The sequence below is a fragment of the Zingiber officinale genome, chromosome 3B, assembly GCF_018446385.1.
Source record: "Zingiber officinale cultivar Zhangliang chromosome 3B, Zo_v1.1, whole genome shotgun sequence".
In the NCBI taxonomy this organism is placed as follows: domain Eukaryota; kingdom Viridiplantae; phylum Streptophyta; class Magnoliopsida; order Zingiberales; family Zingiberaceae; genus Zingiber; species Zingiber officinale.
The window spans coordinates 2,030,106-2,044,558 of record NC_055991.1 but is presented as its reverse complement, the minus strand read 5'-3'; the positions used below and the strand labels follow the sequence as shown (position 1 = coordinate 2,044,558).

Sequence of the window (14,453 nt, the reverse complement as noted above, 5' to 3'; positions counted from 1 at the left end):
CCCCGCGGGGCCCCAAACCCGCGGGGAAAATTGCCATCCCTATCCATAAGATAGAGTTTATGAGAGTGTAAATTGAGGAAAGTCGAGATCTCTAAACAGATTTAGATAATTGAAGGTGGGACACTCCTCAATTGGTTGTAGTGTTCACTTAGACTCGAGAATCAACTGAGTATAAGAGTTTAGAAGACATAGTATTTCTATATTTGTGTTCAAAGTCTGAAACATGTTTATAAAATGAAGCATATTTGAAAACATTGTTGATTCTGTCCGAGAGTCGAGGCGATGGATGTTGGGGATATGACGTTCTTGCTGATCATTGGTAGACTTTTCGTCAGTGAAACTTACAACCACAACAATGTCAGTGCCGAACCAAGGAGGGGTTCCCCGGCGATGACCTTCCGACGCTCAAGTCAACCACTGACGATGTAGGAGAAACGGGGAAACAAAATGGCAGGGTAACTGTAATTTCAAAGATTCATTCCTTTATTTGTATTCCTATTCCTATAATCCAAACATTAACAATGATTCTCATTCCCATTCCCCACTCCTATTCCCCTAAACCAAACGTCCCCTTATATTCCCATTGTTGTAATCCAAACATTAATATTGATTGCTATTCCCATTCCTTATCTCTATTCCCTTAAACCAAACGCCCCCTAAGATTTTACTCTCGTGGACAATATCATCGAGAATAATGTGTATGACTATCTAATGATTTGTAGGAAACCTTAAAATAAAGGACAACAAGTTCATGATTGTAATGGGTGATTAAGCTCGATCTCAAGTTTTGCTAACATTTGTCTCATGTAGACTCAGCGATTCTTCCTCCTCGGGCAAAGAGGATTACCCGATCGGACGATAATACCGGGGTGTGATCATCTTAATTTTGACCACCGTCGTGTCATTGATCCTTCTGTTGAGCAGACCCGGCCTTACCAACGGCAAAGAGGATTGCAGATCCTTCTGTGATATAACAGTATGTAACTAATAACTGATTTTTTTTTATTATAACGAAACCTGATTTTTTTTTTTGTTATTATAACGAAACAACGACTGCGGAGAAATTAGAAATTAAAAGAAAAAGGGCGAAACAAAAAATCAAGAAAAGATCAACACGGGAGAAAGCCAGGAGGGTTCTCTTCCTGCTTCCTCCTCTCATTTATCTTCGCCCGCTTTAATTAATTTCCCTAATAATAATTCCGCTCCTTCCGATTCGGATTCGGGAGAGAGAGAGAGAATAGAGAGAGAGCGATCGGTGGTGGGAATCGAAGCCAGCGAGGAGAGAAGAGGCGATCCACCTCCTTTCCTAGTTCCTACTCCTCTCCATCGTTAAGCTTCTCCGCCTCGATCCGGCCAACGCGAGCTTCTCCGAGGGATTAGGAGTCTCCGGCGACGGCGGTCGGGCTGAATTAAAACACCCTCATCGAGTGCGGACGGCGATGCCTACCGCGCCAAGGACGATACCTGACGGTTGGACCGAGTCGTAGGTCGCGGCGCTGCCGTATCTCCGCCGTTATGGAGATCGATCCCTCGATGGTGACGGACAAGGACCGCGATCCGGCGGCAGGAACCCGCCAAGACCTCGAGAATGGGACCGCCTCGCCTCCGCTTCCGACGGTGGAGACGGGGCAGCCGCAGCCGGTCGTGGTGGGGCCGAGGCCCGCGCCGAGGTACTCGGTGGTGAATGCGATCATAGAAATGGAGGAGGACGGGCCGACGTCCAGGTGCGGTCACACGCTTACGGCTGTAGCGGGTGTCGGGGAGGAGGGAACACCTGGGTACATAGGGCCGCGGCTTATTCTCTTTGGAGGTGCAACGGCGCTCGAGGGCAATTCAACGGCCCCACCATCTCCGGCAGCAAATGCTGGCATTCGTAAGCCATACCCCTCGTCGTCTTAATCTCAAATTCTTGTCGTGCGGATTGCTAATGCGTTCTTGATACTGAGAAGTCTTGGCTTGTGTTCAAAACATAGACAATTATGTAGGCTATGTCTCGAATTTCATTGATCTCTTAGAAACACATCCTAGTTATTCGGGATAATTGAAGAAGACGGGGAGGAACCACTGTGATGGAATTAAGCTACTTTGAGATGGATGAAAGATTGAATTATTTCAAATACTGTTTTTGCTTCTCCATTGCAGGCCTTGCAGGTGCAACGGCTGATGTTCATTGTTATGATGTGATAACTAACAAATGGACAAGGTATTCTTTAACAGAGTGCTAATTGATATATTCTTTACATCATATGGCATAATATTTTAGCTGATTTCACTTATCTAATACTAAGAACAATCTCTATGAGAACAACTATTGGGCAGAGCTTTTCAATCAAATTTAAGCAATAGGTTGATATTATTTAGCTTAAGAGCATAATGCAGTTGCGTTTCTCAGGCTGACACCTCTTGGAGAACCCCCTTCACCTAGGGCTGCACACGTTGCAACTTCTGTGGGTACTATGGTGGTAATCCAGGTAATCATGTATATGTATGTTCTAGTGCATCGCGGTTCTTTATATACTATACGCTCTTTGATTATTTAACTAAATTAAATTTGTTTATGGAAAATAAGGTAGTTTTTGAAGTAGATATTTCTTTAATCTCTTAGGGTGGGATTGGTCCTAATGGTTTGTCAGCAGAGGATCTTCATGTTCTGGACTTGACTCAGCAGCGGCCACGGTGGCATAGGTTATTTATCTAATCCAGTAAACTTAGTTATTTATCTTGTCAACTTTTTGATTAAGTGACATTCTTGAATATAGGGTTGTTGTTCAAGGACCTGGTCCAGGACCACGCTATGGTCATGTGATGGCTCTAGTTGGGCAGAGATTTCTATTGACAATTGGTGGAAATGATGGTAGGACATTTTACTTGTGTATGTAGAAACATGTTTTATCAACTATTACTATATGCATCCAATCATTCATGGTTCAACTTATGAGAAACAATACATTATTGTCAGGGAAACACCCTTTAGCTGATGTTTGGGCCCTAGATACTGCTGCCAAACCCTATGAATGGAGGAAGTTGGAACCCGAAGGTGAAGGTCCACCCCCATGCATGTGAGTTAACTAATTGGGACTTTAAACCAAGTAACCAACTTCTAATTGAGTGACAACTTGTAGTTACATCACAGATTTGTGTTTGAAATTGCTTAGTTAATGATGCTCTTTTCTTGTAGCAGACCCCAAATGGTCGGACAAACGCTACTAGCTGATGATGGTGTTTTTTATTTTTATTTTTTTTATTGCATTCCCTTTCATCCATTTTTTGTTATTTGTTCACAAAAATGCTTGAAACAATAAAATTTGTGATTCAAAATAAGATCATAGGATGCTTATATACAGAAAGTGAATTATTGTATATTTTATCTACTTAGTAGTAGATATTAAGTTGTTTGCATAGATCTATTTAATTCCTATCAGTCCAACCATTATTTGGAAAGTTATGCTGGCTTTTGGTTCATCGTTAGTATGCTTAGATTTTTTTCCCTCCATATTGGTTCTTTTGGTCTAGAAAATTCTATTGCTGTAACTTTTATGCTGTTCATGGATTATTGCAGCATAGTCCTTTTTAAATATCGTTTAAGCTCAACGAACATATCAATTTGATATAATACCCAAAGCATCTTTTATAATTAACTTTTAATGTTTTCTATTTTGAGGAAGATAAGACTCAAAGACATTGATCTATATAGTATGCATGTTCCATATAATTAGCTTAATGTATCTCCCTCCACTCTAGTCTGTATTTGTTGGTTTCTCCAAAAACAATTCTTGCAAAACCAGAATTCAGAAATCAAATCAGCCCATCACATAATCCCCATATGCCTTTGAAATTCTAAGTTACAACTTACAAGTAGCTGAATATCCAATGGCAGGTGCACAAATGAACAAGTGGAGAATGGTTTCCTGTATGTGCGCCTGAAAAGAATATTCATGATAGCAGTTTTAGAACATATCTCTTTATGGGCAGATCTGAAAAGGGTCCTTCTTGGGAACATATTTATCAATACTTTACGTTGGATGGAAAACATGACAAATTGCTTGCTTGCTGAGTTACAACATGGATCATATAATTATAGACTAATGCTTTTATTAAAATATAATAATAGTACTTCCTACCTTATCTTTCTAATCTGTTATACTTCATTGACTACCACTGTAGGTGTCCATATTTATTGGATGTCTCTGAAGTTACAAACTATTTGCTTAAGATCTACAGGCACTTGTTTTATCTTGATTCTTGATTGTCTACCAACTAGAAAAGTGGTTTGTATTTAATATTTTTCTATATCATCTTGTACTTACTGTCTTTTGTTCACGGTACTTCCTACCTAATGCTTTTCTTTTATGGAACTTCTGTTAACCATTTGATGTTTACTTCAATTGTTCATGAGTTTGCTGCCACATTATTTAGTCAATTATGAACTGATTTAACTACACTGCTGTTAGCAATAGACAGTTTGGATCCAGTTGTGGTTTTTTGGGTGCAACAACTTGTGATAACTGTCACGTAACCAGTTATAACTAAACTTAAAATCACATGAGTAGCACCACTGCAGTTTAGGCTTAACTGCACATAGTTTAGGCATACATGTGCACGTATACGAATAGTGATTGTTCTAACTTCATTTATGAGGTACAATTATTGCCAATTGCTCACAAATTTGTAAAGTTGATAGTCATTTTGTTCATGTCTCAGGTATGCAACTGCAAGTGCACGGTCAGATGGTATCTTTCTAATCTGTTATACTTCATTGACTACCACTGTAGGTGTCCATATTTATTGGATGTCTCTGAAGTTACAAACTATTTGCTTAAGATCTACAGGCACTTGTTTTATCTTGATTCTTGATTGTCTACCAACTAGAAAAGTGGTTTGTATTTAATATTTTTCTATATCATCTTGTACTTGCTGTCTTTTGTTCACGGTACTTCCTACCTAATGCTTTTCTTTTATGGAACTTCTGTTAACCATTTGATGTTTACTTCAATTGTTCATGAGTTTGCTGCCACATTATTTAGCCAATTATGAAGTGATTTAACTACACTGCTGTTAGCAATAGACAGTTTGGATCCAGTTGTGGTTTTTTGGGTGCAACAACTTGTGATAACTGTCACGTAACCAGTTATAACTGAACTTAAAATCACATGAGTAGCACCACTGCAGTTTAGGCTTAACTGCACATAGTTTAGGCATACATGTGCACGTATACGAATAGTGATTGTTCTAACTTCATTTATGAGGTACAATTATTGCCAATTGCTCACAAATTTGTAAAGTTGATAGTCATTTTGTTCATGTCTCAGGTATGCAACTGCAAGTGCACGGTCAGATGGTCTTCTGTTGCTTTGTGGTGGGAGAGATGCGAACGGCGTGGTCAGTGGATGCTTCTCTCAAATCAAATTCCTTATCCATTTTAGTTTGATTTAGCAAACTGTGGAAAGTTTGCAGTCAATCTTGGGAAATTATTTTCAAGCCAAGCCTGATTGTTGTTTATCCGAACAGAAATAAAATTTTTCTTTGTTCTTATTTGTATCTGAAGAGTTATTTTGATCACTGTTCTAGATTTAACATGTTATTCCTTCAGCCTCTATCAAGTGCATATGGTCTTGCAAAACATAGGGATGGTCGTTGGGAATGGGCTATTGCTCCTGGAGTTTCTCCATCTCCAAGATACCAGCATGCTGCTGTGGGTCTTTACTAACACTCTCACGCTTATTGTGTCTGTTTATGTGCTGGAGTACAGTTGATATAATTGTCAATAATTTTTGTAGGTTTTTGTCAATGCTAGACTTCATGTCTCTGGAGGAGCTCTTGGTGGTGGACGTATTGTAGAAGACTCTTCAAGCATTGCTGGTATGCTTATACTTTGTAGCCACAAAAAGGATGTTGTTTTTTGGAGTAGACCTAAATTTGCCTTAGTCAATACTTGAACTGGCATAATCCCTCCATGATGTTGCCAAATAAAAGATTGGTTGGTTGCTATTTAGCAGTTGAAAGTTATGAACTTTCGTTCATGCTTAGGCAATATGCTTTTTAGTCTCTTAAGATAATTTGGAAGAAGGTTTTTGTATGTTCTACCAAGAATGTGGCTTGCAAGTTATACACTTATACTACATTTAAGTTGACAATTGCAATGAAACAATTTTAACTTTTTGGTGCATAAGGATAGTCTGTTCAGGCAACACCTCCACAATGTCTTGTTAAATACCAATTAAATGTTTGATAATAAAGTTTGGTATTTCAATTTTCAAGCATTTACAAAGTGGACTCAGGGAATTTTACAAAGCTAAGTTTTGCTCACAATAGGCTTACCTTTCCCATTATTTGTCATTCTCCAAGGAAACCGCTTTTGATGGTGCGAATGCTCACTCTGCAGCACAATAATTCTAGACAATGTTTGTAACAATTCCTCGTTAATATTAAAAGATACAGAAGCACCACACACAGGTATAAAGACCAAGCAAGAATTGTTTTATTACAAACAAAATATTATTGTTCAATTATGCATAAAGTCTTAATGCAATAAGGTGCCCCTGGGGCTATGGTGCAGCGGTAAGGGTGTTCAGTTGTCTCCTAGGTACCCATAGTTCGATTCCTAGTCATAGCATATTTGTAGGGATTTTTTCTCCAAATGGGACTTGCAACTAAGGGATCTTGAGCCGCCCGTCACAAATGCTTCCCGATTTACCTTGGTGGCCGGTGGGAAACTTCCGTGGTACCAGGCCGGTCACTCCAGGCTCGACGTTCCCTAGCTTGGTTAATCATTTTTTTAATGCAATAAGGTAAAGTATCAATAAGTTTCCTAAATGCTACAATGAAAGTGCAAGTAATAATGACAATAAGGTAATGAAAAAAGTCACAAATTTTCAGCTATAGGAACACTGATCTCTTGAGCAACAAATATAGCAGTATGCCTAATAATCTAACTTAATCCTCTACCACCCACCTTATACTTTTTTTGAAGGTGTATTAATAAAAGATGTCAATTAAGCTAGTAGGATAAACTCACAAGAAATGAAAGCAAACAAATAATTAGGTGCAAAGCCAGAAGATCAAAGGCAAAAGTACTATAATATCGCAAGTCTATCACTACAAATATGCAAGACCTTTAACAGGGTATCATGTATATCTCCATGCTCATGCACACTACTTAATATCACAGGCCTATCACTACTCATGTATATCTCAATGCACATGCACACTACTTATGGTCATCAAAGATTGGCTTGTAACAATAACAAAACCATATCATACCAATTGATGGGTTCTGGATCATGATTAGGATAACCAATGTTCTTTTGCCTTTTAGTCTCAAGCATATGCCCGTTTACATAATCTTCCTAATAATATAGATTCATTTACGGCATGTGTTTCCATGGTTTAGTGCTTGACACTGCTGCTGGAGTTTGGTGTGATACCAAGTCTGTTGTTACAAGTCCCAGAAAAGGGCGATATAGTTCTGATGCAGCTGGTGGAGAATCGTCTGTTGAGCTGACAAGGCGTTGTAGACATGCGGCTGCTGCAGTTGCTGATAAAGTTTTTATTTATGGAGGATTACATGGCGGTAAGAATCCAAACATTTTTCTGCTTTACAAATTTTACTTCATTCAACTTGTATCATCTGAAAACAAACTACAATCTCTCTTCACTTTGGTTTTCTGCTTGCTATTTTCTTATTTATAATATTACGTGGACTTTTTAGGCTATTCTGTTGCCCTTGTTAGTGTCCGGTGAATTATTTACACTTAAATGCTGTGATCTCGAATCATTTGATTTCATATTCTGGCTCCAAGATTTGCATGGGTCAAATTAGTCCAGTTGAGAATGCTTTAACTAATGCTTTCAGAGATATTCTACTCAGGGATTTCAAAGACCATGTTGTACTGCATACTAGCAAAATTTACCAGCAAAACATCATTCTTATTATTGATCTATGAATAGGGCTGAGCATTCGGTGAAAACCGAACCGAACAAATCGAAAACCGAACAAACTGAAATTTTTTTCGAATCAACCGAACCGACCGAATTTTCCTATGAAAATCGAACAAATCAAACCGATTAAATATCGGTTAATTCAGTTTTTGACCAAATTAACCGAACTAATTGAAATTTTTAAAACTAAATTAATCGAATTTAAATTTTGTTTAATTAATTACATATTTTGTTTAATTAATTACATATTTTGTTTAATTAATTATATTTTTAAATAAAAAATAATCAAATTAATATCCTTACTCGGTTTAACTGAATTACGAATTTTAAAACCGAAACCGAACCGAATTAGCCAAAAACCGAATCGAATTTCAAAATTTAGTTGGTTTGGTGCGGTTAATTCGGTTTTACTGAATTTTTACTAACCTGTATCTATGAATCATAAATTTGTAGTGTCAGTGTTTTGTGCTCTGATGCATATCAGATGTCACTCCAGAGAGTCTGATACCAGTTGTTTAGCTTTTTTATCCAGTATCACGCATCACCTCATGTTAGTTGTGACTCGCATTTGTTATCACATCTTTTAGGACTTCTTGAAAAAGTAGCTCATTTTGTTAATGCCATCCACATCTGGTATTACACTAGGGATAACTGTGTGATTGTTCTGTTTTAAATTCAATACTTGTTGGACGTGTTGGCTTCTCATTACCTAAATTAACATTTTCTTGGAATAAATAGGTGGATACAACTGATATTCCTGATACCATATTATTGATTGCTGGCCTAAATCGCAGTTGAATCTCTGAAGTTAAGATTAAAATTCCATATTTAAGAATGTTTGTGTCACCTATTGGATCTTATGAGGCTTAATGGCTATACAATACTGTTATCAACTGAAATCATTTGGTGGTGTTATTAAAAGTTCTTCAAAATATGCAAGAAATACTCCAATAAGAAAGCCAAAGAAAGGAGAATGAGTCATGTGTTGATTTAGTTACTTTATGCAAGATCTCTGTTTCCGAAAACAACTTCTCTTTATACATTTTGAAAACCAAAAGTGTATATTTCAACATTGGTGCAACTTTTCAATAGTCATGCCACTGCTGAAGTGTAGTGTCCATAGGCGAGTTTAGAGAGAGAGAGAGAGAAGAAAAATACTACTCTCATTTAGCTTCTAAGCTTTAATAGTCAACTGCCTTTAATTGAGCCCTACCTCTTTGCGTCAATCATAAATCTTAGAGAAAAACACTGCTGAAGTTATGTGGCATCTGCGCAGAGAACAGTTACCCTTTACTTTTCTTCTTGAGCTGCCATTTTGTCTCGAACTGTCTGTCATAAGCAAAAACTCTGTATCTCAAGTGAGTTGTGTATGCCCATGCAAACTATTTCTGGGTTTTCGAACTATTCATTTATCATGCATATTTAGATGACTCACTTTGATTTTCATGCTGGTAATATATACACACAACACATCTTTTTTGCTTTTGTTTCAGCTAAATATACTTTTTTATGCAGGGATGCTTCTTGATGACCTACTTATTGCGGAAGATTTAGCTGCTGCTGAAACAAGTGCAGCTTCCCACATTGCTTCTTCAGGTTCCACTGCAAATGTACAAATAGGAGGATCACCAGGAAGATACATGTTCTCTGATGAAAGATCAAGGCAAGCTACTCCTGAAAAAGTTCCTGATGGTGCAGCGGCGATGGCTCCTTCAGTGTCTCCTCCCGTCAATGGGGATATGTGCACCAACGTGAGCCCCGACAACACCATGCTTCAAGGACCAAGGTGGTATATTAGTTTAGATTTGGATTAACATTTTCTGTGCTTCTTTATCGGTGCTATTCCAAGATTTGGATATACAATCTGCTAATCACTGACACATTTGTGATATTCCAATGTGTTTCCTGGTATTCTTTTTTAAACAGCTTATGAAATATTTGGGTTCTGTAGATTGAACAAAGGTGTTGAATATTTAGTAGAAGCATCAGCAGCAGAAGCTGAGGCAATTAGTGCTGCTTTAGCTGCTGCCAAGGCACGACGAATTAATGGCGAGCATTTACCTGATCAAGCCTATGATTCAGAGTCTACTCCACGTGGAAAACAACTCCCAAGTCTCATATCAGACCCTTCACTTTCAAATGGTACATCTTCAGTTGGGGTTCGATTACATCATAGAGCGGTCAGTATTCTGTGACACTGAATTATGCCCCTCCTTCGAGTTTTAACTGACTCTTCACAGTTATTGAAGTTTATCATATGGTTGGAAGATAATTATTAGAGGGGTAAGACAGTAGCTATTTCGGGTGCCATCACACCTACAATGCTCTTTTGGCAGGTGGTTGTAGCAGCTGAGACAGGAGGTGCATTGGGTGGTATGGTCAGGCAGCTCTCAATTGATCAGTTTGAAAATGAAGGCAGAAGGGTCAGCTATGGCACACAGGAGAATGCAACTGCAGCTAGGAAACTATTAGATCGTCAAATGTCTATTAATAGTATACCCAAAAAGGTAACTATAAACTTACTACTGTAAGTAAGAGGGATACTGCTTTTGTACTCTTGCTGTGTTCATAGAGGCATTACCTTTGCTTTTGTTTAGATGTCTATGGACCAGCCAGTGTTATAGGGTTATTCAATCTTGATCCTTTGTAAGCATATCTAGTTAACTAGACAGTTCAATAACAAATAACAAATAATTGTTTTCTGTTTTTATGCTTTCATTTTTGATTCATGATATTAAATAAGTATATAATGACTGATTCTGGTGTCTGTGAACTGTCAAGCCACTACTTATCAGGAAAGGGAGTAGCAAACCTTTCGCATAGGCTAATGCACAGTTTAATACAGACATAGCTATTATAGATTAGGTTTGAATTCTCAAAGTTAAGCAGTGCAGAGAATATTTGCTAGTACCAGCACTTATCAGTACTTTAGAACATGGTTCATATTGCTAACCAAATAGATACTTCATACAAGAGCAAGAACAATGTATCTAATATCTATAATGTCTTGTTGATTATGCGTGTAAAGTAAATCTTCTATTGATGATAGCCTAATGTGTTCAATTTACAGGTTGTTGCTCATCTTCTGAAACCACGTGGTTGGAAACCCCCTGTACGCAGGCAGTTCTTCTTAGATTGTAATGAGATCTCTGAGCTTTGTGATAGTGCTGAAAGAATATTCACTAGTGAGCCAACTGTTCTACAAATTAAAGCTCCTGTCAAAATCTTTGGTGATTTACATGGTCAGTTTGGGGATCTCATGCGCTTGTTTGATGAGTATGGTGCTCCTTCAACGGCAGGGGACATTTCGTAAGCACTTTCAACTTTCACTAATATTATCAAGCATGACTAGATTTCTACCATGTTTCCTCCATGATTTCCACCAGGTTTTCTTCATGTTTCAGTTAGCACAGAATTCTTATCTATATCCTTCCCTTACGCTCTTAACACCAGATATTTAAACGCTAGACTTAAGTTTGCTTTGATCTATTGCTTATGTTGCAGTGTGAAAGCAGCTACTGACTGCAAGTTTTTCCCAGATGATAATGTGCAGCTTTTTTTGACCTGTATTATTTTGGTTTGCACTTGTACTCTTATGACTTCAGTTATTCAGATCTTAGGTTTAAGTTTGCTTTGTCCTATTTGCATATATTGCAGCATGAAAATAGATGCTGATACACAGTTTTGGCTACACACTTGGGTGCATCTTTTTTTAAATCTGTAGTGTTAATTTTAGTTCATATTTTCCTTTATCTGCTTGTGACACTGTCTTATGTTTTTGCCACTTTCAGTTATATTGATTATCTCTTTTTGGGTGATTACGTTGATCGTGGCCAACATAGCCTGGAAACTATTACTCTTCTCCTTGCATTGAAGGTATTACTTTCCCCTCAAGCTTGTCAATGTGATCAGTCTTATCCAAGCAAATATTTTTATGAAAATATTTAGCATCAAAGAATTCTTGAAGGTATTACTTTGCACTCTTCTTGTACAGGTTTATGTTTACAAATATGTTGTATCTTTAAACTTTTCAAAATTTTCTGAATCAATGTTACAGATTGAATATCCACATAATATACATTTAATTCGTGGAAACCATGAGGCAACAGACATTAATGCTTTATTTGGGTTTCGTACCGAGTGCATCGAGAGAATGGTACCACTAATTTCTGTTTGCTGTCATTATTTAGTTTATCAAGGAAAAATTGTGTTCCATATCATTGTTTATTGTTTGGAAACAGGGAGAACAAGACGGAATCTGGGCATGGCACCGTATTAACAGATTGTTTAATTGGTTGCCTTTAGCTGCTTTAATTGAGAAGAAAGTTATCTGCATGCATGGTGGTATTGGCCGTTCCATAAATCATGTAGAACAGATCGAAAACCTTCAACGACCTATCACAATGGAAACTGGCGCAATAGTTCTTATGGATCTGCTATGGTCATACAAATAAATAACTAAAAAGAAATGCCTTTGCTTGATATATTTATTTCAGTGAATAGCTATTTCCTATTTCTTATTCATGCAGGTCTGATCCAACAGAGAACGACAGTGTTGAGGGGTTAAGACCAAATGCCAGGGGGCCTGGCTTGGTTACTTTTGGGGTGAGTGATTATATGTTTGGCTCGGATCATTTTCTACTCAATTCCTGTACAATGGTTTCAAATGTTTGATCTTTTGATGTGACAGCCTGACCGAGTTATTGAGTTCTGCAATAATAATGACCTCCAGTTGATAGTAAGGGCACATGAGTGTGTCATGGATGGTTTTGAACGATTTGCTCAGGGTCATTTAATCACTCTTTTCTCTGCAACTAACTATTGTGGTGAGGATCCATAGTTTTGTTCAATCTATTGTTTGTCTATTAATTCCCCTAATTTTCTTTCAATCCATATATCCAGGAACAGCAAATAACGCGGGGGCAATTTTGGTTTTGGGACGAGATCTTGTGGTTGTCCCAAAGCTAATTCATCCCTTACCTCCTGCCTTCCATTCACCTGAAATATCACCGGAGCGTCATATTGAGGATACATGGATGCAAGTATTGCTGCGTTAACTCTTTTGATGTTTGCACTTTATTGTTGCATCTATCTGCATTCTTTATGACTTGGAAACAAAATTGTTTATCTCCTCAGGAAATTAATGCCAACAGACCAGCCACGCCTACCCGAGGCAGACCTCAAGTGGCAAATGATCGAGGTTCTCTAGCCTGGATATAGTAATCATCCCAAATATGGTATACTAATTCCCCTCCCGTGAACTGAGGTTCCTGGTGGTTCAGCTGTTGGACCTACTCTTTCGAACAAGCTGGGTTTATAAACTGGCCATCAAAATTCGTAAAGCTCTTAGATATTTCAACATGTAAAGTTGATTGAAAGTTGCTTACCGACGTGTTTGGAGTTTTCACCATGTAACTTAACATGTGAATTGGCCAGTTTACTGCACCAGGAAAGTGATCGGAGATTGCCCCAGTTGACACAAGCTTCGCCACTGTATATTCTGCTGCTGGATAGGTGACTATATGTATTGCGTCGCCAGTTGAAATCGCCAATAGTGTTTTTGTGGTAGTTATTCTTTCCTTGTCGAGACAAACCGAGGTTAACAATTACTATGAGCCATGTATAATAACAGTCTTTTCCCTTATTGCACTTCCGTCGCTGTAATTTCTTTGATGATTTTGTGTACAAGATAAGTTTTGAGCGTAACGTGTAATTGATAAGGATGCGTTGGTTTGCAAGAATATGGATTTGATTGGTTTTTTATTTTCACATTTTTCCCTTTTTTTCTGTGGATTATTGCCACTATGAAGATTTTAGCAGTATTTGAAGGGTACACGAGGTAGATTTTTATTATTTTCTTAATCTGTGTTTAGACAAGTTTAAGAAGATCGATAGAACTCTTAGATGTGCATACTTAATTGTCCTTATCTGTTTATAATTTTGCTTTTTCATTACATGCACTCGGAAATTTGATTTTATTCATTAGTGATACAACTTTATATATACTAGAGATATATATAGGAGAGTGGCAAGGTAATATTGACATCAACAAAAGCATTGGAGACCAATTCCTAGGAAGAGCATTTTTGTTAACGCTTTTAGAATTTATTCAAGTGGTCGAATAAAAAACTTTCATAAAGCTCATCCTCAATTCAGCAAAGAAGAGTCTTTGTCTTTTTGCCATTATCACTGTCAGCAATGATATACAAAGGGAGTTCTTCTGTTTACTAGATATTCTGCTTTGATGTTTAAATTTATTCAAGAAAATTATTTCATGTTTCTATATTGTTACAATAATATATATATTTTTTCATTTCCTCGCATGCACAGTTTGAGTTATAACTAATTAAATTAAATACGCTACTCAAAGAAATCACTCATCGCATAACGGATTTTTTCGCGCCATCTTCATTATCTGCGGGCATTTTCGTAAAAGTTAGCAGGAGGATCCTCTTCAAGACGCACCCTCTCTCGAAATTGTCCCTTGGCCATCGTGACCCTTCATTTATTCCGTT

The 14,453-nt window shown here is 37.7% G+C and overlaps 1 protein-coding gene across 1 annotated transcript; it reads left to right on the top strand.

Annotated features, from left to right (window-relative positions):
* Positions 1–1,106: 1,106 nt before the first annotated feature.
* Positions 1,107–13,707, top strand: LOC122055483 (serine/threonine-protein phosphatase BSL3-like). Its single transcript, XM_042616942.1, has 21 exons — positions 1,107–1,873; positions 2,143–2,203; positions 2,393–2,471; positions 2,606–2,685; positions 2,760–2,854; positions 2,960–3,059; positions 5,310–5,379; positions 5,591–5,692; positions 5,778–5,859; positions 7,391–7,570; positions 9,454–9,724; positions 9,890–10,118; positions 10,275–10,445; positions 11,009–11,247; positions 11,730–11,814; positions 11,996–12,094; positions 12,180–12,379; positions 12,468–12,543; positions 12,629–12,764; positions 12,841–12,980; positions 13,075–13,707. Exons 1-21 carry the CDS (start codon positions 1,516–1,518, stop codon positions 13,156–13,158), a joined length of 2,937 nt encoding a protein of 978 aa, XP_042472876.1. The 5' UTR covers positions 1,107–1,515; the 3' UTR covers positions 13,159–13,707.
* The last annotated feature ends 746 nt before the right edge of the window (positions 13,708–14,453 follow it).

Bases quoted from the DNA above. Each gene is read 5' to 3' on its own strand.
- LOC122055483 (XM_042616942.1), top strand. From the start codon at position 1,516: ATGGAGATCGATCCCTCGATGGTGACGGACAAGGACCGCGATCCGGCG. The intron at 10,119-10,274 runs GTCAGTATTCTG...CTCTTTTGGCAG, and splicing joins TTCGATTACATCATAGAGCG to GTGGTTGTAGCAGCTGAGAC. The intron at 12,765-12,840 runs GTGAGGATCCAT...CCATATATCCAG, and splicing joins CTCTGCAACTAACTATTGTG to GAACAGCAAATAACGCGGGG.